The 24,915-nt window shown below is 46.9% G+C and overlaps 1 protein-coding gene across 4 annotated transcripts in view; it reads left to right on the plus strand.

The window, feature by feature from the left end:
* The window catches only part of LOC121028290 (solute carrier family 23 member 2-like), a 62,664-nt gene that overhangs the window by 29,742 nt on the left and 8,007 nt on the right, over positions 1-24,915 (plus strand). For 2 of the 4 annotated variants that reach the window (XM_040471884.1, XM_040471885.1), the window contains exons 4-13: positions 6,728-6,887; positions 13,512-13,693; positions 14,590-14,710; positions 15,800-15,956; positions 17,254-17,507; positions 21,665-21,829; positions 22,236-22,344; positions 22,440-22,535; positions 23,901-24,071; positions 24,780-24,915. In XM_040471884.1, the coding sequence (XP_040327818.1) occupies positions 6,728-6,887; positions 13,512-13,693; positions 14,590-14,710; positions 15,800-15,956; positions 17,254-17,507; positions 21,665-21,829; positions 22,236-22,344; positions 22,440-22,535; positions 23,901-24,071; positions 24,780-24,871 (1,507 nt within the window). In that variant the 3' untranslated portion in view covers positions 24,872-24,915. The remainder of the gene's footprint in view (positions 1-6,727; positions 6,888-13,511; positions 13,694-14,589; positions 14,711-15,799; positions 15,957-17,253; positions 17,508-21,664; positions 21,830-22,235; positions 22,345-22,439; positions 22,536-23,900; positions 24,072-24,779) is intronic. The other 2 variants (XM_040471886.1, XM_040471887.1) reach the window with 2 other exon arrangements.

A 24,915-nucleotide genomic window follows, 5' to 3' on the forward strand; every position in this document is an offset into this window, starting at 1 on the left:
CAATTTTCTCAGTATCATTTATTGAATAAACCATCTGTTCCTCATTGGGAATCAAGACTTTATTCATCACATATTAAGTTCTTATATATCCTAGGATCAATCTGTTCAGGCTACTGTTCTCTGCCATTGATTTCTTTAAGTCTTCAACCATTACTGCCCTATTTTAAAATTAATAACTTTGTAGTGACTTTATCTAGTTAGGCAAGCTTTTCCTCATTATTCTTTACTTTAAAAGTCTTTCTAATTTATTCTGGGGCAGCTGGGTGGCTCAGTCAGTTAAGCATCCGACTTCCGCTCAGGTCATGATCTTGTGGTTCATGGGTTTGAGCCTTGCATCGGGCTCTGTGCTGATAGCTCAGAGCCTGGAGCCTGCTTCAGATTCTTTGTCTCCCTCTCTCTCTCTGCCCCTCCCCTACTCGCACTCTGTCTCTCTATCTCTCTCAAAAAATGAATAAATATTAGGGCGCTCGGGTGACTCAGTCGGTTAGGCGCCCGACTCCGGCTCAGGTCATGATCTCATGGTCCATGAATTTGAGCCCCACATCAGGCTCTGTGCTGCCAGCTGGGAGCCTGGAGCCTGCTTCAGATTCTGTGTCTCCCTCTCTCTCTCTGCCACTCTCCTGCTCATGCTCTGTCTCTCTCTCTCAAAAATAATAAATAAACATTAAAAAAAGAAGAAATATTAAAAAAAAATTAAAAGTCTTTCTAAGTAATTCTAATTTTTAAATTCTTCCCGATGAATTTTTAAATCATTATATGAAATAAAATATTCTCATTGGGATTTTGGGTGCAATTGCATTACATTTATAGATTAACTTGGAATAAGTGGACCTTTGTAATATTGAGTTTTCCTTTCAGGGAACATAGTATATGTCTCATTTATTCAAGTCATTATACGTCTTCTATTAGCATTTTGTTTAAAAATATTATCTCAAGTTATTTTATCATGCAGCTGTATCCTCTTACATTTTTTGAACATACTCAACAATTTTCACTTGTTTCTTCAAGGAAATTTTTTCCTTTAAGTTTTCAGAGCAGGAAAACAGGCAGGATCTTTTTCAGGCCCAAGTCACACTGGATTTTCTGCCTATTCATCACTTATCTGGATAAGAGGTCTATGTAGTCATAGTGTCTAATGGACAGGATCAACTATGGCCATTCTGTTGCTCAGCCAGCCCAGCAGACAACTATTCAACTAGGTTTGACTTTTGAGCTTTCATATTGGTCTCTGCATTTTCCAATTTTAGCAAGAATCTTACTAATTCAGTGTAGTCAGAATCCCTGCCCTCCATATCTGATTGGGTTCGTCAGTTCTCTACCATCACTCAGATGATGTCTGATCACCCTGGCCTGCCTTCAGCAGGATCCCCCCCTGCCCTATCCCTTATGTTTCCTCTTAGTAACTTTCCAGCCCCTGACCCAACCCCGCTCCTGGGCTATAAATTCCCATCTTTCCTTGTTATATTCAGAGTTGAGCCCGATGCTCTCCCCTACTACAAAATCCCATTGTAGTCCCACCCTGGAATAAAGTCACCTTCACATCATTAACTGGTGTCATGAATAACTTTTCCTTAACAGAAGTACCTGAGAGCTCAGAGGGAACGGGGGGAGCCTTAACTTCTCAATGCTTCCAAAAGGGTAGATGTTTCTGTTTTGTGGGTTAGAGTGGGACTATGAAGACAGGAGAAAAATGTTTTCTCTAATCATTAACATAAACTCTAGTTTGTTCTTACTTCACGTCTTGTTAGCAGTTGTTTTTATGACAAACGTGCCGTTGCAATTCAACCTGGCGAGTCGGACTTTCTGATCACGGCTTCCCCACATCCGAGCCAGGCCCTCCCACTGGCACTGCCCACCAGAGGCAGTCTCCTCCTGTGCAGGCAAAGCAGTGTGGACCGACTGCCCTGGAGGGCTGTTGCGATAACTGGATAAAAATGCCGAGTGCTTTTTAAAATTCCGTGTAAACTTAGATGTTAGGAGTCGCCCCGGGGACACATGCCTCCAAAATACTTATCCTATGAGATTCTTAAGATGCATTCCTGTGACTACAGGTTTTGACATTTAACCTCTTCTTAGAAAACATGCAAGTCATTGTTGTAAAGAAAATGGCCGGGCGTCTTCCCTTTTTCAGGCTTGAGCACACAGGTGACACGGGGAAGGGTGGAAGGAGTAGGAGGCACAGGAAGAATCAGACCACCTTTTCTATGGGGTGTCGTGAGGGCGGCAGTGGAGGTTTGCACCCAGATCCCACTCCGTCTGAGCCCAGACTGGCTCTTTCTGTAAGGGTTCGTGAGGCTGGGTGTGGGCAAGTGGGCTGGGGAAGGGGTGAGAAACAGCTGGAAAGTGAAGTTGGGGGGTCTGAGGATAGCGTGGTAGGTCCTTTATTACTGTAGCGTAATATAATCATAAGCCCCCTTAAATCCTGTTTGGAGCCAGGTGAAGTGTCACTTCTAGAGTGAGGACATAGCATGTCGGAACTTATGGGGCATTATCAGAGCACCTCCTTCAAATCAAATCTAACAAATAAAAAGAACCGGGGAGGGTAGCATCTAAAATAGATCCAACAGTACTACGAGAGCAGTAAGCTTCCAGACGATTAGTGGATCCGACAAAAGCAGCTCCATCCCAACTGATACGTGTCGTGCCATCACATGAAGAGAGCTGTGCCTCAGACATTAACCTTACGGTAGACAAATACTGTCCACTTTAAGAACTAGAACAGGAGGAATAATGAGGGGGAGTGAAGCAAAAGCTGTGGAGCTCTGAGCAGGTGATATCATACTACCTGCAGGGCTGAGCACTTGGCCAGAGAGAACAAGGGAGTAATTAATACGAAGACACAGCCTTGGACCAGCCCACACACATGGATTCCAACAATACGAAAGAAAACAAGGGATGCAGAAAACAAGTCTTAGAGAACCAACCTGCAAGAGTTGGGAATGCCAAACAGTTAAAAAAAAAAAAAAAAAAAAAAGCCCACACTAGAACATCTGTTATTTAGAGAAAACAAGAGAGAAAATATCCTAATGTACACCACCTTCTCAGGAAGTACCCACACATTTCAGAGGGAATAACAAAGTAATGGCAGTTACGGCTCTTCGGTGAGCTCTTCTATGCCCCAGGCATGGGGCTACCCATTTATACATATTTAATCTTTGCAGCTACTCCCTGGGGAGAGTATATTATTTTATCAAAGAGGACGCTGAGGCTTGCAGCCGTTGGGCAGCATACCTAGGTCACAGAACTGATGAGAAGCGGAGCTGGATTTAAACTTGGCATTCGTGGATGCCTTGCTCTCAATCGGTGTCAAAAAGCAGCGAGAAACCCAGATGATAAGGGAGGAGACCCGAGCACTCGTCCTGGTTACCTCTATGACATTGGGCCCAGATCCCCTATCTACAATAATGACAAGGCCAAGCTGGATATATTTCAAGGGACTCTTCTAGGTCTAAAATGTTGGGTTGGTTTCAAATCAATAGTCTATAGTTTATAAGAGAGACTGATGTCAGAGGCACATGTAGAATAATACTGAACCATACTCGTGGGCAGATTTAAAAATATAGGGGTCGCCATGGCGGTAGTAGATAATTATAAAATTTAAAAGAGCACTGAGGGGGCGCCTGGGTGGCGCAGTCGGTTAAGCGTCCGACTTCAGCCAGGTCATGATCTCACGGTCCGTGTGTTCGAGCCCCGCGTCAGGCTCTGGGCTGATGGCTCAGAGCCTGGAGCCTGTTTCCGATTCTGTGTCTCCCTCTCTCTCTGCCCCTCCCCCGTTCATGCTCTGTCTCTCTCTGTCCCAAAAATAAATAAATGTTGAAAAAAAAATTAAAAAAAAAATAAAAAAATAAAAAATAAAAAAATAAAAAATAAAAGAGCACTGAGGGGCGCCTGGGTGGCTCGGTCGGTTAAACGTCCGACTTCGGCTCAGGTCATGATCTCACGGTCCGTGGGTTCGAGCCCCGCATCGGGCTCTGTGCTGACAGCTCAGAGCCTGGAGCCTGTTTCAGATTCTGTGTCTCCCTCTCTCTCTGACCCTCCCCTGTTCATGCTCTGTCTCTCTCTGTCTCAAAAATAAATAAACGTTAAAAAAAATATTTTTTTTAAAAAAGAGCCCTGAGATATGCATCAAGGTCACCGTAGAAGGTAAAACATACATAGAAAAATGAAAGCCTAGGATAGTACTGAGTGCACGTACCCTATGCATGTACCGGGATGTGCATAAAAGAACTAGCAGCAGTGAAAGGAGAGTGTGTAGATCAATATATCTTTCTCTGTTTCCCTCTTTCTATTGCTCACATCTATTTACCAAAAGGGTACTTTTGGTAAGAAGTTATACTTAACAGGGGCTCCTAATGCCTCAGTAGGTTAAGCAACTGCCTCTTGATTTCATCTCAGGTCATGATCTCATGGTTCATGAGTTCGAGCCCTGCATCCAGCTTTGCTCTGACAGTGCGGAGCCTGCTTGGGATTCTCTCTGTCCCTCTCTCTGCCCCCCTTCCCTTGTGCATGTGCATACACTCTCTCAAAATAAATAAATGAACGTTAAAAAAAAAAAAAAGAAGTTCTACCTAACAAAATGGGGTGGGGACAACGGCAGGAAGGGATAGAAAATGGAACTGCAAGGTCTAAATATAAAATAATAAGGGAAAAATTTATTGATACACCGTGTGAACCTAAACATAAAGCATGATAATACACTGAAGCAAATAAATGGAAAAAATTCACCTTGTTCTTGAACATAAAAGATATTTAGCAAATGCAAAAAAGGCAGAAAGTCCATATATCATATTACCCCAACTACATGTAATCATCTTGAAAGAAATGGACACAAACAGAATTAGAAATGTGCTCAACTACTTGAAAATTTTGAAATGCTCTCTTAAATAATTTCTGAATGGGGGTGAGTTCCTGCATACAGTAACAGAAAGCATTTTTTTTTAATGAAAAGAAAGCTCATGATCATAAGAATTGTTATTTATTTTAACAGTATCCAAATTCTATGTAATGAGCAGGCAGTTTATAGACAAGGAGAAAACAGACATTAAATCACATGAATGAGTGCACATCGCTCATAGCTTAATGAGATGCAAATTAACATTTGTTAGGACTTCCTTACACGCCTATTAAACTTAAAAAAAACAACGATAAACCCAGTGTTGGTAGGTTTTCTTTGTGGCGCCAGGCTCAGTGCTGGAGGAATGGCAGTGAAAAATAATGAATCCCTGCCCTCATGGAGCCCAGCACAATGGAAATGGCTGACGTGGTGGGCTGTATTTTTGAGAGAGAGAGAGAGAGAGAGGGAGCAGGGGAGGGGCAGGAAGAGATGGAGACACAGAATCCGAAGGAGGCTCCAGGTTCTGAGCTGTCAGCACAGAGCCCGACGTGGGGCCCAAACCCATGAACCAAAAATCAGGGGCCGAAGTTGGACACTTAACCGACTGCACCACCCAGGAGCCCTATATGTTTGTTTTAAAACCTCAAGGAGATTTTGTAAAGATAAATAGAGCATGCTTCCCTTCTGTGTCAAGATATTTAGATTCATAGTTTTTAAATAAAAAAAAAAAATTGTTCGCACATACCCATACACCGCTTGTGGATTCCTGCCTTATGTGGGCAATGTATTCCATTCTACTTTGGAGTCTTTTGTGGGCCTAGATTTATGGATCTAGATCAGTTGCCCTCAACCCCAGCTGCACATTAGAATCACCTTGAGTGCACTGCTAGACGAGCCTGCTAAGGTGATGCCCACCCACTGAGGGTGATGCCCAAGTGTCACTGACTCTAATATTCAGCCAGAATACAAAGGCCACTCGGGCAACAAAACTCTCATAAACTTTACATTTTGATTACATAGAATGTGCTCAGTCATTCTCGAGAATAAGCCTTTAAGATATCTTTATGAAATCCTGAGTTCAAAAATACCCTTCTGGGATTGTTAAGACAAAGTGGGTGCATCATAGTGACAAATGCAATCAAGATGCTGGGGTGCCTCTGTTCCACCCTACCCCAAATTTTAGTGTCATGGGTGGGCAGACTAGGTTAGCCTTGGTGGCCTCTGATCTGATAAGAGAAGATTGTTGGAGGTTGACTTACCAGGCTGTGTTTACCTCAAAGGGAAGAAAGGTAGGTGGGCACCTCCAGAAGTTCTCACAGAGGATGGAGTGAGAGTCCAGGCAGGAGTGAGAAGGGCCTGGATGGAAAAACGCACCCTGATAATTGACCTGAAAACTGTTCTGTCCGTATGATGAAAAGGAGGCTTGAAGGGAAAGGTCTGGGATTGCCGATCATTTTGGAAGACACCAAGGAGTCTGGCGACCCAGATTTTAGGCTGTGCATCTCTTGGAGGGAGAACTCCGCATGGGAGCTGTGCTTTTATCCTGGGCTCTGGGGAAGATTCTCTGAGACCGGGGTGGACAATGGCACCCAGTGCACATGGCCGCTGAGCTTTGTGCTGGTCTGCGAATGATTTCCCAGTGCCCGACTCTCCTCCTTAGTTTGCATCTCCAAGACTGGGGTTAGGTCTGCTTGTCTTCCCCGTACTCACCTCTCCCACCTGTCCAAAGTTTGCCGGGGTTCATGGGTCTGATGTGGAGCTTACCCGCTAGGTCATGTATCGCCTCTAAATCAAGCTAGGGCTTGGGATTTTAAAAAATCCCCCATTGGGCCCAGTTTCAGACCAGTGCTAATGGATCTTTTGAGTAACTGCACCCTTTTCCCCCTCCTCCAGGCTGCCCATTCTCCAGGGAGGGACATTTGCTTTTGTGGCACCCTCTCTGGCCATGCTCTCCCTCCCCACTTGGAAGTGCCCACCGTGGACACTCAATGCCAGCCTGGTGAACACCAGCTCTCCTGAATTCACTGAAGAATGGCAGAAGAGAATCCGTGAGGTAAGGGGCAAAGGGGGGGTGGAAGGGGAAATGTATACTACTACCATGTGTTTGATAATATTGCTCTAGTTCAATTTCTTTTCCCCTCCTTCCAAAGTCAGAACTTGTACCTTCGTTGATGGACTTTTAAAAAAAATGTTTTTTAATGTTTATTTTTTCTTTTTGAGAGAGAGAAAGAGAGAGAGTATGAGCAGGGAGGGGCAGGGAGAGAGAGGGAGACACAGAATCCAAAGCAGGCTCCAGGCTCCGAGCTGTCAGCGCAGAGCCTGACATGGGGCTCAAACCCATGAACTATGAGATCATGACCTGAGCCAAAGTTGGATGCTTAATTGACAAAGCCAACCAGACGCCCCTCTATTCTTTTTTCTTTTTTTTAAATTTTTTTTTTAATGTTTATTCATTTTTGAGAGACAGAGCATGAGCGGGAAGGGGCAGAGAGAAAGGGAGACACAGGATCCGAAGCAGGCGCCAGGCTCTGAGCTGTCAGCACAGAGCCCGACACGGGGCTCGAAGCCATGAACTGTGAGATCATGACCCGAACCGAAGTCAGATGCTCAACCGACTGAGTCACCCAGGCACCACTACCCTTGTAAATGAACTTTTAACTTAAGTTTAATACAGATAGAAAAGAACACAATAAATTTCCAAAAGCTGAACTTGCTCGTGTAACCAGCACCTGGATCAGGCAACAGAACATTACCAACATCCCAGAGGCCCCATTGTTCCTCCTTCAGGGATAATCACTGACCTGATTTCCAATACCATAGATTAGTTCCCCCTGGTTTTGAACGTTATATACGGAACTACACAGTACATATTAGTTTGTGTCTGTCTTCTTCCTTCAACATTATTTTTTTTATTAAAAAATTTTTTTTATTATTTATTTTTTTTCAAGGAAACATACATTTAATTGTTTCAAGTTGATTTGTAGTGCTCAAACTATTTATATCCAAATTTACAGAAAGTCAAGATAAAGCTCTCTATCAGTACTTACTTCTAAATAGATGATTTACCTAAAGTCCATGTCTCAATTGCATAATTAAAAAAATGTTTTTAATGTTTATTTGTTTTTGAGTGAAACAGAGACAGTGCAAGCAGGGGAGGGGCAGAGAGAGGGAGACACAGAATCCGAAGAAGGCTCCAGGGTCCGAGCTGTCGGCACAGAGCATGACGCGGGGCTCCAACCCATGAACTGTGAGATCGTGAGCTGAGCCCAAGTCAGATGCTTAACTGACTGAGCCACCCATGCGCCCCCTCAACATTATTTTTACAAGAGTCTTCCGTATTGTTATATGTTGCGGTAGATTTTTCACTGTCTTTACTGAGTAGTGTTCCATTATATAACTCTACAGCAATTTATTTATGTATTCTGCTGTTACCCAGACTGTGTTTATGGGTAGTTTCCAGTTATTGATAGTTATAGATGGTATTCCAGTTATAGATAGTATTGCTATAAATGTTTGTGTCCTTGTTTTTAGGTGAATGTATATTCATATCTCCACTGAATATACAGCTAGGAGTGGGATTGCTGTCATAAGATATGTGTGCCAGTCAGGGATGACCAAAGAAACAGAACCAGCGGGATACATAGAGATACACGTAAGAGGAGATTTATTATAGGAATTGACTCCTATGGTTATGGAGGCCAGGAAGTCCTTGACCTTTTTCACATATATGTTGACATTCATGTTGGTGGGCAACTTTTTATAGTAGTCTGGTCCACGGCTTCAGTTGCAAAATAGGCAAAGGTCAAACCAGAGACACTGTCAATGCCAGTTTTTAAAAATATTAAAACCTCCCATACTCTGTGAAATGTCCAGCACAGGCAGACTGCCAGCTCTGAGACATGGGCCATATACCCTCATATTCTCCCACCAAAGGCACATGCGCCCATTGCTATTGGCAACGGGGACCATCCTGGGCAACCTAAGTGACTTCAGATGGAGAGAGGGATTATGTTGTTCATGAGCCCACATGTGCATGGATTGTGGCCCAAGGTATCATCTTGTGGACCCTAGTGACTACATTCAAAGTCATACTTCACTCCTCTTTTTAAGACTCAGGGGCATCACCATGAACCACCGATATTTGAGATTTAACTTTAAACTCGTGTGCCATAAAAGGAGCCCTGTATGAGCCACTTGCCAGCCCAAACTGCTAGTCACTGACCACAGCCCAAGACCCCATGTAATTATACGGGGGCAATCCCGGGTCCATATGTTCGCATAGTCAGCCTTGTCACTCGGTCCATTGGCTGCACTTAGACTTGCTTTACTTCTCCCACCAATGTCCTTCTGTTGAAATGTTATATGCTTCTAGCCTCCATTTCTCAGTTAGGTGAGCAGTACCTTTAGCGTGGCCCCAACTAGTGCTTTCCAAATTCAAAGACTCACACAGTGAAATCCAAGTCTTTGTTGCTGGAGTCAGGTTATCTTGTGAGGTAGTGTCTGTCCCGATGGGGGCCGTGGGAGAGGACTGTCACTTGCTCATGAATCCTACGAACGCTCCCTGTATACGTGCCTTCTCTTTACCTGACTATAACTATTTCCTTTAATCAGCGGATTTTGTGGATCCGTCCTTCCTTACTTGATGCCTTTGGGGCATCACTCGGGATGTGACGGGAATCTCCGATCTTAAAATTATTTGGTGCCATCTGCTTGTGGTCTAATTCCAAACAATGCAGACTAGTTAGTGATGGTCTGTCAAAGGGAGAGGGGGTTGAGCAGCTGCTTCAGGCCACAAACTCCCCTAAGGCCACCTGGCTTCTAGCAGGGTCTGTTCTCATTCAGCGTGGGCTCTCCCACCAACACTTTTGATAGCTCAGCAAGCACTGTGCTTATAAGGGCACAGCAGATCAGTCTGAGCCATCACTTGTCGAGTTCCAGCCAGAACCTTCGGTTGTTCTTCTTCCCTTGCAAAAGCAGCTTTTTGTGCACACACCTACGCTCTGATACACAGGCCAAAAGTATGTGTACTTCCATAATCTCATCCAGTCTTCGTGCTTCCTTTTTATCTCAGAGTGAATCCAGAGTTAGCAAGGTTCTTTCATCTTTAAAGAACGGTTCTAGATAGCTCTAGACCAAGATAGTCCTAAGAATTTCCCTTGTCAAGCTAGTGGGGCCCTGGATTTTTGCCCGGTGGATTGGCGAATCTCAGAAGGCTGTGTGTTGTACCGCCTTCTCCAAATTAGGCTATGCTTCAGCGAAGCCCAGTTTTATGATACCACCAACAGAATGAATCACAGAACACACGTGGTTTGTGGGTGTTTGTTTGTTTGCTTCTTCTGTCCCCCAGGGAGTCTGTATTTGGCTTCGTTAAGTCCAAATGGAAACTAAGCGAAAACAAGAAATAGAGTTTCCTTACCCTGCTCTGCTAGATGCCAGGGGCAAGATTTCCCTTTCGCTCAGACCTATTGCGGGCCGGAATCCCCCCCCCCCTTTTTTTTTGAGAGAGAGAGAGAGGGAGGGAGCAAGCAGGGGGTGAGAGAATCTTAAACAGGCTCCACACTCAGTACAGAGCCCAATGTGGGCCTCAATCCTTTGACCCTGGGATCATGACCTGAGCCCAAATCAAGAGTCGGACATTCCCAGGCGCCCCAGGACTGGACTTGCTTATGCAAGAATCTGTTGCCTTTATACCTTCCAAGAAGAAAGATGTGATGAGTTCATTTGTCTCTTCTCCCACCTAAGCACTCCTGGCTCAGATCTTTCCTGTGTCCTCATGAAGTATCTGACTCTGGCTTTACAGTGGCACGACTCACAAAGCTTTACCGCATTCAGAAGCAGCGACCTTGTGTTTTGAGGATGCTGGGCAAGAGTTCTGGAAAATAATTTCCCTGGGGCTTGAACAGTATTAATAGGGAGATGTTGAGGGATGTGGGTCACGCTGTGCCTGCATTGAACATGGGATCCCAAGTGGCAGAGACCCTATAGTTTCTTACTACCTTTATTGTGTTTATGATATATGGAGTCCTTAGAGCAGGAATCAGAAAACTATGGCTCTTGGACCAAATCCAGCCTGAGGTCTGGTTTTCTAACTGTTCACAAAGTAAGAATGGTTTTTACATTTTTTAAAGGTTGTTTTAAAAAAGAGGATGTGAGAGAAACCACACATGGCCCCCAAAATCTAAACTATTTTTCATCTAGCTTTTTACAGAAGTTTGCCAACAGCTGCTCGAAAGCCCAGGGCCCGGGGTAGGGATTCCTTTTGACTGGTCTAAGACAATAGTCTCCACTATTTTCTCCCACATGGTTTCCAAGGCTCCCACACAGTAAACCAAAGCCAGAGCCTTTTCTGTGATAGTTTAGCTCCATCTGCTGGTCCAGTGTTTTTCACCAGTGCTGTAAGCAGGAGAAAGTTCTTGTAAGTTTCAACCTCGTTTCATTAATAGGATGGATTGGTTGAATCTACCCAGCCAGCCTATGGGAATTTAAGGTAGATATTCCATGTTTAACTGAGTTAGGTTTACACGCACATCTCAAGGATTGAAAACCCTGATGGTCAGCACACCAGCTGTATATCCCAATACTAGCCACCAGGGAAAGTGGTGCAAATGTACCAGCGATAGGAAGGGCATTACTTGCTGGGCTATAAATAATGGAGAAATAACAGTGAACAGTGGTTCTATTTTAAGAACATGGTGGTAGCAGAAAAAAGTAAAAAAATAACTGGGAAGAGAAGGCAAGTTCAGTTTTCAACACATTAGACCCATCCAAACTTCCCCTTCCAGGATCATGGTAGTTTCTATTTATATACTGATGTGTCCCCATATGTAAACAAAATAGGTGCCAGCAGTGATACAAGCGATGATAAGGACGGATTAGGGTTACTTTGTTATTAATGTGCTCACCCTGCTCGTGAACTGGCATCTTGTTATCTGAAAGCGGACTTGGATTAGTTGTAAGTGTATGTTGCAAACTCGAGGGCGACCATTCAAAAAAGTTTGAAAGAAAGAAAGAAAGAAAGAAAGAAAGAAAGAAAGAAAGATAACTGATAGGCTAAGAAAGGAGAAAAAATGGAGTCAGACAAAATGCTCCATTAAAAGCACAAAAAGAGGGGTGCCTGGGTGGCTCAGCTGGTTAAGCGTCCAACTCTTGATCTCAGCTCAGGTCGTCATCTCATGGTTTGTGAGTTTGAGCCCCACGTTGGGCTCTGGGCTGACAGCATGGAGCCTGCTTGGGATTCTGTCCCCCCAGCCCCCCCTGCTCCTCTCCCACTCACTGTCTCTCTGTCTCTGTCTCTGCCTTTCTCTCAAAATAAAATAAACTAAAAAAAAACCAAAACCTAAAACACACACACACACACACACACACACACACACACACACAGTGGAAGACAAAAATAGGAACAAAGAAGGGCAACAAATAGAAAACAGTAATAAATAGGGTAGATACCCACCCAACTACATCAGTAATCACTTTGAATGTCAATGGATTAAATGTACCAATTAAATGACAGAGATTGTCAGAGTGCATTTAAAAAACGGGGTGCCTGGGTGGCTCCGTCAGTTGAGTGTCCGACTTCAGCTCAGGTCATGATCTCACAGCTCGGGCCCCACATCAGGTTTTGTGCTGACAGCTCAGAGCCTGGAGCCTGCTTTGGATTCTGTGTCTCCCTCTCTCTCTGCCCCTCCTCCGCTCACGCTCTTTCTCTCTCTCTCTTTCTCTCTCTCTCAAAAATAAATGAAAACATTTTTAAAAATGTGACCTTACTAAATATTGTCTGTAAGAAACCTACTGTAAATATAAAGGTGCACAGAGATTGAAAGTAAGTGGATGGAGAAAAATATACCACCCTAACACTAGTCAAAAGAAAGTAGGAGTCATTCTATTACTTTCACAAAGAGCAGACTTCAAAACAGGGAGAGTTATCAGGGCCAAAATGGAATGTGGAACATCCAAACTGGAAGAGTAAAAAAGGAGAAGTAAAGTAAATTCAATCAGTCCTACAAAGTAGGGGTTGGCAAACTTCAGGCCATGAACCAAATCTCGACTGCTGCTTGTTTTTATATAGCTCACAAGCTGAGAATGGTTTTATATTTTAAATGGTTGAAAAAGAAGAATACTACTTCATGATGTGTCCAAATTATATGAAATTCTAATTTCAGTATCTACCCATGAAATCGTATTGGAACACAGCTAGGCTCATTTGTTCACATCTTGTCTGGAGAAGTTTCGACAGAGCCCATATGGCTGATCAAGCCTAAAATATTCACTATCTGGTCCTTTACAGAAAAAAAAAATTGCCAATGCTTGCAACACATAGTAGGAAAACAGAAAAATAAAGAAACAAGATGTTCAACACACTCCTGGGTGATGTTAGGATTCCCAGACATCAGCATCATCACTATGACTGTGAAGGTCTTTTGAAGGCTATTTCCTGAAAACTTTCAAATTAAGTAAAGATGCCCAACGTGTGGTGGGAAATCCCGAAGTGGAGAGAGGAGCGAGATCAGGGTTCTCCTTGCCTCAGTTCCTCTGGGGTTCAGCCTTGTCGCTGCACTGCCTCTGTGTGCGCCACCCAGGGGGCCCGGGTTGGGAAGGGGACTGCCACAGCTGGGTCTGCCATGGTGGCCCCTGGCCTCTGCAAGTTTCAAGGCACATGAACTGTACTTTCCCTCCTCAGTTGCAGGGCGCTATCATGGTCGCTTCCTGCGTCCAGATGCTGGTGGGATTCTCAGGCCTCATTGGGTTTCTCATGCGCTACATTGGCCCCTTGACCATTGCTCCGACCATCTCCCTGGTGGCCTTGCCTCTCTTTGATTCTGCGGGCAACAATGCTGGGATCCACTGGGGCATTGCCGCCATGTAAGTACTCTCTGGGAACGGAGTGGCACCTAAGTTCTTTCTGGTGGAAGATTACCCAGGAAGAAGAATGTGTTCTGGATATTGGCAAACTCCTGTGGTTTACGGATATTTTCATGAATACTCCGATACCTTAAAAAGCAGCGAAACTGCCACAATTTATTATTAATACTATTTGTTGCATTTTTAGTACTCAAAACAATGAAGTAATCACAGGCAGCATAGAAGAATACTTAGTGTTCACAAAAAAAATCGATACTGCTGGTCCTCTGCCTGCTGGGTTTTATTGCAAATGTCCGTGCAAAGAGAAGGGTGCAAAGACGTGGCTCCAGCTCTCAGTAAGCTTACGGCGTAGGAGAGAGATGAGCCTTGGACCCACGGAGCTGTGACACCGGGAGACAGTGACGAGAATCGCAGAATGCCAAGCACGTTCAGGGGAGGGGGTGGTGGAAGCCAACTGGGAGGGTCAGGAAGGCTTTATGGAAAAAGAGGCCTTAAGCGTTTCAACAGAGCTTCGAAGGGACTTGGGGACAGCACCGGACACACTGCCACTGCAGTCTGACCACAAGGACTTGCAGAACGACCCAGGAGAGAGGACAGTCTTGGACTCTCACCTCACCGGCTCCAACCACTGGACCCATCCAGCTGCCCACCCCCAGGGGATCACAGCCCCCCTCCCCGCTCTTCCTCTCCAGCCACCGGCGGCTCTGAAAGGGAACAGCCCACCTTTTCAGAGATGGCAGGACGCTGCCCGCGCTGCCAAGAGGGGCCTCGATGGGGACCCTCCCGGTGCGGCCACTGCCTCCCCGTCCCCGAGACAGCGGTGGCTCAGCCTCCTGGACGCTTGCTGAGGATAAGCCCCAGCTTGCCGGGCTGGGCATGGCATGTTTCTGTTTCAGGACCATCTTCCTCATCGTGCTGTTTTCTCAGTACCTGAAAAATGTCGCTGTGCCCATGCCCATTTACAGAGGACAGAAGAAGTGCCGCGTGTCTAAGTTCTACCTGTTTCAGGTCTTCCCGGTAAGAAGCACTCCCCGCCCTCTTCCGTTCTTAGTGGACTCACCCGGAGAGTGGGGGCCTCCCCCCACACTCCCAGAAGGTCCCCAAAGCAAATGCTCCTCCTCGGGGGGGGGCCCCCCCCCCCCCCCCCCCACCTGCATTCATCCTCTGTAGAAGGAGGCCCGCCGACCGTCCGTGGGAGTGCTCCCTGGCTGCTGGTGCGATGTGGTCCCCTCATTCCACAAAGCTGCTCCCCCAGGAGCAGAGAACCCTGCCCCAGGCCACTGCTTTGGGCACCAGTGCGGGACAGCCTTCTCACGTTCCTGGGGCTGTGCTCCCAGCAAGGTTCACGCCCGACTCCACAAAACTAAGGACTCTGTCGCTCAGATCACGTTCCTCCTCAGCGGCCCGTGGGCAAGCCAGATCCCTCACAGCGATGCTGGTGCCCCCTCTTCAGACACCCCGCTGTTGGATTTGCACCGGGGTTAGCTCTGTGTGGCTACCAACCACACGGTATGTTTTCTGGTTTAATTGCACCGTGAGCTACGTCTCAAATTGTACAAAGGTACTTCCACGTCTCGTCCATCTTTCACCACCCTGCAGGTCAGTGGTTCTACAGTTCACTGTGCAAGAATCAGTTGGGGACATCGCTCAAAATACACATTTCTGGGGTTCTGCCACCAGGGATGAAATATCAGTATATCTGAAGACCCTGCTCTAAGAAATCTTGCTTCAGGCCCTGCAGAGCAGTGATTGTAATGCCATCGCACAGACGAGGAAACGGAGGCTCAGGGAGTTTGATCCAAGGTCATGTGACCAGCAGGCAGTGGAAAGGAAGACAGATGGTAATCCTTCCGCCGCAGGCTGTGCCTGTTTTGCTAGACATTTCTGCCTCTGTTTGATACAAGGCCTTTCCAGAGTTTATTTTCTACATTCCGTTAATGCACTAATTATGATGCAGATTGTAGTGGTCACCACCAGGGCCAGTAACCCAGCACTTGCTTATTTCAAAGAGCTTCCCTGACCTGCCTCCCTGGCCCAGCACCTCTGGGAGGCCTTGGCAGGGGCTGGGGGGTCTGGGATGGGTAGTGAAGCCCCACCCTCTGGCAGGTGCTGCTGGCGCTCTGCATCTCGTGGCTTCTCTGCTTCGTGCTCACAGTCACCAATACCCTCCCCACGGCCGCCACGGCCTACGGGCACCTGGCCCGCACCGACACCAAAGGCGATGTCCTGAGCCGGGCTCCTTGGTTTCGCTTCCCTTACCCAGGTAATGAGAAGATAGGGCCCCTTTATGACTGGGACATGTGTTTTCCAGGACTGTCCGTGGGGACCAGGGCACTGGATGGAGAGCTGAATAGGGGCAAAGGATGGATCTCTTCCAAAAGATCTGACAAGGAGGAGCAGGCTCTGGGGAGTCTGTGTCAGACCCCTAGGAGAAGAAGGAGACCCTCAGATTGTCCTAAAAATCCTCTGAGGGTGGAAGGAAAAAAAAAAAAAAAGAAAGAGAGAGAGAGAGGTTAGAGTGGGAGAGAGCCAAAGCATAAGAGACTGTTAAAAAATGAGAACAAACTGAGGGCTGATGGGGGGTGGGAGGGAGGGGAGGGTGGGTGATGGGTATGGAGGAGGGCACCTTTTGGGATGAGCACTGGGTGTTGTATGGAAACCAATTTGACAATAAATTTCATATATTAAAAAAATTCCTCTGAGGGTGATAGACCAAAGGCTCCCATTCCAGGACCTTCCTCCAAGACTGTCTACATCCCTCCACCCCTCCTCCATGTTACCCAGAACCCACAGCCTGAGCGCGGGCAGATCAGAGACATTTCACCCTTCTGGCTAGACCTTTGGGACTCTTCCTGGATTAGTTGCATCTACCCAAGGGATCCCTGGGCTGAATGAGAACGTTTCCAGGAAGATGAGGTCACGGCCATCCCATAGCCCACTTCTGGTTGTCTTTCCTAGCACTTCTTGGCTCGGGGTGTATTAATAACCAGGTACCAGGGAGGGAGGGCCTGGCCCCGCGGACTGTGGACCCAGAGCCTCCCTGAGTGAGAATCTCTGCTTCCAAAAGCTTCAAGATGTGCCCTGGGAAGAAGCCCTGTCGCTTGCTCTTTTGCACAGTGACCTCCAGGTCTGCGTGTCTGACTTACCCTCAGGACGGAGTGGGAGGGCAGGAGTCCAGGCCAAAGCCTCTGGACAGTCGTGGGGTTGGAAGACATACTTCCTGGTCTTGAAAGCCTTGCAGGGGCGCCTGGGTGGCGCAGTCGGTTAGGCGTCCAACTTCGGCTCAGGTCATGGTCTTGCGGTTCATGGGTTCAAGCCCCGCATCAGGCTCCGCACTGACAGCTCGGAGCCTGGAGCCTGCTTCGGATTATGCATCTCCCTCTCTCTCTCTCTCTGCTCCTCCCCTGCTCACGTTCTGTCTCTCTCTGTCTCTCAAAAAGTAAATAAAAGTTAAAAGAATTTTTATAAGCTTTCCAAAGACGCCCCCGGCAAAGAAGTTATTTGGGGTTCAGCAACCTGCCGCCTTCTGGATTAACATTCCCTCTGTGCTGCTCTTTCAGGACAGTGGGGCCTCCCCACCATCAGCCTGGCTGGGGTCTTTGGGATCATTGCCGGGGTCATCTCCTCCATGGTGGAGTCGGTAGGCGATTACTACGCCTGCGCGCGGCTGGTGGGGGCCCCACCCCCTCCGAGGCACGCGGTCAACCGAGGCATCGGCATCGAGGGTCTTGGCTGTCTGCTGGCAGGGGCCTGGGGGACCGGGAACGGGACCACGTCCTACAGCGAGAATGTCGGGGCGCTGGGTATCACCAGGGTAAGTCTGCTGACGGTGACTGATGGGGTGGGCTGGGTGCCCCCCAATCTGTCCTCAGTGCTTCAGTCTCTTGTCGATGCTGGAACAAATTAATCACAAACTTCGCAGTTTCAGACGACTCAGATTCCTTCTTTTACTGATCTGGAGTTCAGAAGTCCAACACGGGTCTCAGCGAGCCCAAATAAAAACCCTGGCAGGAGCTGTGTTCCCTTTAGCTTTGATTCCAGCCTTTGTTTGTTGTTCCTTTTTAGGAGCATAAACAAAACGGGAAAAAAAAAGAAATGCATTTTGATGTGGTTAAATTCTTGCCACACGTCCTGTAATGAAGACAGTTCAATACGTAAGCTCTTAGGCTGGAAAGAAAAAGAAGCAAAGGCAGAATCTGCTACTTATCGTAGCATTAATGGACTTCAGTAGTCGGCACTAGAGTATCTTTTTAAAAATACTTGAAAAAGTACTTTTCACTGTGGTTAAGGGCACATAACACAAAACCTGAAATCTGTATCAATTAAACGAGGCCTTATCCCCCTCTCTCCCTAGCACCTGTCAACCACCATTCTACTTTCTGTCTCTGTGAATTTGACTAGTTACATCACAGGAGTGGAATCGTGCAGTATTTGTCTTTTTGTGACTGGCTTATCTCCAGGACTGTCCACAGACAGCCCAGTAATATTCCATCCCATGTATAATACACACCCCCCCCACACACACACCACATTTTGTTTATGCCTTGTTTTGTTTATGCCTATGGCCCTTGACCTTCATGGAGGAACCGTTGCGTGTTCTTCATCTCGTCTCCCAGGTGCCTCTCTGTGTCTCACTGTGCTCCAGATTTGCCTTCCCACCTCCCCCCACCCAGCTTTACTGAGACATACTTGACATGTAACGTTGTGTAAATTTAATCTTTACCGTGTATTTATTTGAAAATACACTAACATATTGCAACATGATGGCCACCATTAGCTAACCCTCCCATCAGGTTATATACTGACCATTTCTTTTTTTTTTTTTTTTAACAGTGTGACCATTTAAGATCTACTCTCTTAGCAACTTTCAAGTATACATATAATACAGTGCTGTTAACTGTAGTCACAATGTTGTACTTAGATCCCCAGAACTTATGCATCTTCTAACTGGAAGTTTATACTGTTTGACAAACATCTTCCCATTTTCTCCCTGTTTTTTCCACCCTGGTAACCACCACTCTCCTCTCTGTTTCTGCGAATTTAGCTTTTTTTAGATTCCACATGTGAATGATACCATACGATACTTGTCTTTCTCTGACATAGTTCACTTAGCATGGCTCACTTAGCATAGCCTTCAAAGTCTATCCATGTTGTTGAGAATGGAAAGATTTCATTTGTTATGGCTGAGTAATATGCCATTGTGTATGTATACCACATTTTCTTTATCCATTCATCCATCAGTAGACGTTTAGGTTGTTTCTCTATCTTGGCTGCGGTAAATAATGCTGCAGTGAACACAGTTGCAGATATCTTTTCCAGTTAGTGTTTTGGCTTCTGTGCATAAATCCTCACAAGAGGAATTGCTGGATCATATGGTAATCCTATTTTTAATTGTTTGAGGAAAAGCCATACTGTTTTCCATAGTGGCTGTGCCAGTTTGTGTTCCAATAAACAGTACATAACGGTACACAAAGGATCCCTTTTCTGCACGTCTCCACCAAGACCCGTTATTTCTTACCTTTTTAATGATAACTGAATCTAATAGACCTGAGGTGATCTCTCATTGTGGTTTTGATTGAATTTCCCTGGTGATTAGTGATGTTGAACATCTTTTCATGTACCTGTTGGCCATTTGTATGTCTTCTTGGAGAAATGTCTATTCAGTTCCTCTGCCCATTTTTAAGTTGTTACTGTTGTTGTTATTGAGTTGTATAGGTTCTTACATATTTTGGGTATTAACTCCTTATCGGATATACGGATTGCAAATATTTTATTCCATTCTGTAGGTTGCCTTTTTGTTTTGTTTAGTCCCATTTTTTGATTTGTGCTTTTGTTGCTTACACTTTTGGTGTCATATCCAAAAAAATTGTAAAAATCCATTCCAAAGGGATTCTCCCTGTGTTTTCTTCTAGGAGATTCATGGTTTCAGGTCTTACGTATAAATGTTTAATCCATTTTGCATTTAGTTTTTTGAATGATGAAACGTAGGGGGTCCAGTTTTATTCCTTGTATGTGGTTCTCTGGATTTCCCAGCCCTCTTTATTGACAAGACTGTCCTTTGCCCCATTGAATATTCTTGGCTTCCTTGTCAAATATTAGTTGATCATGTTTGCATGGGGTTTTTTTGTGGGCTCTCAGTTCTGTTCTATTGGTCTATGTGCCTGATTTTATGCCAGTACCATACTGTTTAAATTACTATAGCTTTGTAGTGTTATTTGAAATCAGGAAGTGTGATTCCACCAGTTTATTCTTCTTTCTCGGGATTCCTTTGGCTATTTGGGGTCTTTTGTATTTACGTATGCATTTTGGGATTTTTTTTCCTATTTCTGTGAAAAATGCCATTGGGATTTTGTTAGAGATTGCATTGACTATACAAATGGCTTTGGATAGTATGGTCTTTTCTTAAAAATTTTTGTGAGAGAGAGAGACAGAGAGACAGAGCATGAGCAGGGGAGAGGCAGAGAGAGAGGGAGACACAGAATCCGAAGCAGGCTCCAGGCTCCAAGCTGTCAGCACAGAGCCCAACGCAGGGCTCTAACTCACGAGCCATGAGATCATGACCTGAGCCGAAGTCAGACGCTTAACTGACTGAGCCACCCAGGTGCCCCGTGGATAGTATGGACATTTTAACATTAATTCTTCTTACCCATGAACACAGGGTATCTTCCCATTTGTTTGTGTCTTCTTCAATTTCTTTCATCAGTGTCTTTTAGTTTTTAGTGTACAGATCTTTCACCTCCTTGGTTAAATTCATTCTTAAGTAGTTTATTGTTTTTGATGTTATTATGAATGGATTGTTTTCTTTATTTATTTTTCCTATATTTTGTTGTTTGTAGAGGAATGCAACGATTTCTATATGTTGATTTTTGTATTCTGTGACTACTGATTTGTTGATTGGGTCTAACAGTTTCTTGGTTGACTCTTCAGCATTTTCTGTATATAAGATCATATCACCTCTACTGTCATATATTCATGCCTTCATTGTGTTGAGGTGTGTTCCTTCTATACCCAATATGTTGAGAGTTTTCATCATGAAAATATGTTGTATGTTGTCTCATGCTTTTCAGCATCTTTTGAGATGATTGTATGGTTTTTATCTTTCATTTTATTTATGTGGCATATCACATTTATCATTTGTATATGTTAAAACATCCTTGCATCCCAGGGATAAATCCTACTTGGTCATGGTGTATGATCTTTTTAAGGTGATGTTGAATTCGGTTTCCTAATATTTTATTGAGACTTTTAACCTCAGTATTCATCAGGGATGTGGGCCTGCAGTTTCTTTTATTGTCTGGCTTTGGTATCAAAGTAATGCTAGCCTTGTAAAATGAGTTTGTGAAGTAAGTATTCTCTTATTTTTATTTTTTAAATATGAAATTTATTGTCAAAATGGTTTCCATACAACACCCAGTGCTCATCCCAACAGGTGCCCCCCTCAATACCCATCACCCACCCTCCCCTCCCTCCCACCCCCCATCAATCCTCAGTTTGTTCTCAGTTTTTAAGAGTCTCTTGTGTTTTGGCTCCCTCCCTGTGAAGTAAGTATTATTAATTAACTCCCTTTGGCAGTTTTGGAAGCTGATATTTGGAGAGGTTAAGTCATGTGCCCGAAGTCATACAGGCAGCTAGGGGCAGAGCTGGCGTTGGCTCTCAAACGCCCATTCCTAAGCATTGGGTCAACTGCCTCCCAAGAGAGACCTTCGGCCTCACTGGAAAGCCTTCTTAGAGGAGCATTTGAGTCAGGACTTTAAGATGGGGATAGAGCAGTGCACGAAGAGATGAGGGCAGAGGCCGAGACCCAAGGTCACACCCTCATCCTTTCCCAACCCCCATGTGGGAGCAGAGGGGGGCCATCTGGGCTCATGCGGCTGCTCTTTCAAGTCCACCGGATCGTGATGTGTGGTGCCCCTGGAGCAAGGCCGAGGCCTGGCTGGAGCTGAGCGTCTTGTCCCACGTCTCCCTGAGCAGGTGGGGAGCCGGACGGTGATGGTCGCTGCCGGCTGCGTGCTTCTCCTGATGGGCGTATTTGGAAAGATCGGGGCTGCCTTTGCCACCATTCCAACCCCTGTGATCGGAGGCATGTTCCTGGTGATGTTTGGTGTCATCACTGCCGTGGGGATTTCCAATCTGCAGGTGAGGCGAGGCACCCTTTGAAGCGCGGCCAGTGCATCTCTTGAAAGGAGCCCGTGAGGATTGGGATGAAGAGAACAGGGCTGGGCAGGGGAGGAGGAGAAGGAATCCTTGGTTCCCCAGAGACCACAGTGGGCTCTGAACGGAAGAAAGAAATAGCCGGATGCGCCCAGACTTCTGGAAAACAGAAACTGCAGCAGTTCGACTCGGGTGGTCCCGACCACTGAGCTCCCAGGGTCAAGTGGAACCCCGGCCTGGCTTGCCGGCTGCGTGTGATGCCCTGAGTCCAGCCTCCCTCCCCCATCTCCGGTGGCAGTGGGAGGGGAGGGGGCATTTGGAGGAGAGAGAGATCGCTGTGCAGTACGGGTGCTGATGGCTCTGGGCTGCCCTGGGGGCTTCTCTCCTGCAGTACGTGGACATGAACTCGTCCAGGAACCTCTTTATCTTTGGCTTCTCCATCTACTGTGGTCTCGCCGTTCCCAACTGGGTGAACCAGAACTCTGAGAAGCTCCAGACAGGTGATTCTCTGTCTCCTAGACTGTGACCTCTCCAGGGGCAGAGGCAGGGGGCCCTCGGCCCCTGGGAATCCTGGTTGTTTTTGTCTCCATTCTAGGGATTCTCCAACTGGACCAGGTCATCCAGGTCCTGCTGACCACGGGCATGTTTGTCGGTGGATTCCTGGGCTTTTTCCTGGACAACACCATCCCCGGTAGGGCTCACCTTCTGTCTGTAAGCTAGCGGTTCGGGTAGGCGGTCAGCATTTGGGCCACCCACATTGCTTCGCTGAGCCCAATTACCATGTCAGGCTGACCACAGCGTATGTCGAGCAGGCCCTGGGTCTGGCGGCGGGGCGCCCCCCCCCCCCCGGATGTACAGGATGGTATTAGCTTTCTAGGACGGCTGTAACAAAATGCCACAGACTGGCTTAAACAACAACTGTGTGTTCTCACAGTCTGGAGGCTAGAAGATTGAAATCCAGGAGGTGGCAGAGTTGGTTTTTCCGGAGGGCTCTCTCCTTGGCTTGCAGATGGCGGCCTTCTTGCTGCGACCTCACATGCCCTTTCCTCCATGTGGGTGCCTCCCTGCTGTCTCTCTGTGTGTCTTATTCTCTTCATGTTATGACACCAGTTAGATTAGATTAGGGCCCACCCTAAAGACCTCGTCTTTAACTGATCACCCTTTTAAACGTCCTATCTCCAAATACAGTCACATTCTGAGGTAGGGGGGTTAGGGCTTCAACATATGATTTTTTTGGGGGGTGGGGGAGGGAGACAATTTCGCTGTAACAGAGCTGTAAGGTGAGAAATACGCCAGATGCAAGAAGAAAAGGACACAGCCCCAGCTGTCTTACAGTCCAAAGTCCAGTTGGCGAGGGAGAGAACACATGTATTCATTCATTCATTCATTCATTCACTCACATTTTCAATGAAAACCCACCGAACACTTGCTGTGTTCCAGATGCTCTGGACTGAGAATACAAAGAGCAGAGAGACAGGCCCCCCATCTTCCAGAAACCCACAGGCTAACAGGGGAGAGAGACAAGGGAACAGACAATGAGAATAGAGGGGAACCAGTGTGGTGATGAGCAAACCGAGTCTCTGGGAGCTGAGGATGTCGCCGTGAGCAGTGCAGAGCGGCCATCAGGGGTGGCTTTCAGTGCTCCCTTCTCGAACCTCCCATGGCCCCTTGAGAGGACCTCTAGGCTATCTATCACCTGCTTGACGGCACTCTGTTTTCCACATTTGTTCTCTCTACCAAGTGTAAAGTGCGCCTGCATTCTAGAAACAGTGGTGGAGAGGCCCACCCCCTGAAGGTGAGGAAAGGGTAGGGTGCAGTTAGGATTGTACCCTGGAGCTCTGCTGCACATCAGCCACAGTGGGAGTTCCTGGAATGCTCCAGACAAGCGGAGGAGGAGGAGGAGGAGGAGGAGGAGGAGACAATTCTGTCGCTGTCGGCAGCTGGCGGGCCGGCAGGGGAGACCTCCCGGGTGCCTGCAGGGGGCACCAGAGGCTCCCCCAGCCCAAGGGCCGCGTGGTCAGTGCCCAGTCCTGACTGTTTGCCGTCTTCCCATTAGGAAGCCTGGAGGAGAGAGGCCTCCTGGTGTGGAATCAAATCCAGGAGGAGTCTGAGGAGACTGCGAGGGCCTTGGAGGTGTACTGCCTCCCCTGTGGGATTGGCTCCACGTCCTGCACGTCCTCCTGCGCCCAGCGTCTCCCCTTCTGGCCCACGGGGGAAGCTGGGAAAGGTGAGCAGGGAGTGAGCCTGCTCACCTGCCTCTCCCAGAATTCCTCGGGAGAGTTCTCGGAAGGCACCGTAGAAACCAAGATATGAGAAGAGCTGTCCTCACGCCTGCCCCAGGGTGCTCCTTGCCCCCCACCTCGGGTGCTCGTCTCCCCACGCGAGGAGGGGTGGGCACCCCGCACGCTGTGGCAGCCAGATAAGTATTAGATTAAGACTGTGAAGCATGGGCTTTGACACAGTCACTTAGTCACCACAGTGAAAACCAGTCTCCAGTGTAATCCAGCGTCCACACAGAAACTCTCTTAGGGCATATGCGCTTGGCAACATACTGACTTGGGGGGAGGAAAAGGCCTGGGGTGGGGCAGGGGGCAGAGTTGGGGCTGTTTGCTGAAAGGTGACAGGGCCAGTTCTCTTCCTCCTCAAAGAGCCAGGATGCCCCAGCCCCTCCAGTCCTCCCCCTCCGTGCACCCGGCTGTCGGCCGGCTCCTCAGGAGACGGGAGGACGACCCTCTGTTCCTCCAGCACCTTCTCTGAGCTCCTGGTGCTCCAGCCCGCGTCCGGCTCAGGCTGTTTGTGATGGATTGTTCCTAAATTTCACTCTCTTGGAATCGAGTGCACGGACTCCCGCGTAAGCCTCAGCGTGCTCCTGTAGGCTGCCGAGGGATCAGAACCCACTCCACCTGATGGCCTCCTAGTTTCATTATTTTAATAGGTGTCAGGACTGCAGCGTTAACTCCTGCCCGAGTTTCCAGCTGGCTGGTCCGCCCTGCAGATTTCAGATTTGCAGTCTCCACGATTGTGTGAAACAGTTCCTTAAAGCAAAATACCTAAACCTATACCCGCACCTA

The sequence above is a fragment of the Herpailurus yagouaroundi genome, unplaced genomic scaffold (assembly GCF_014898765.1).
Source record: "Herpailurus yagouaroundi ecotype Mexico unplaced genomic scaffold, PumYag 100, whole genome shotgun sequence".
NCBI lineage: Eukaryota > Metazoa > Chordata > Mammalia > Carnivora > Felidae > Herpailurus > Herpailurus yagouaroundi.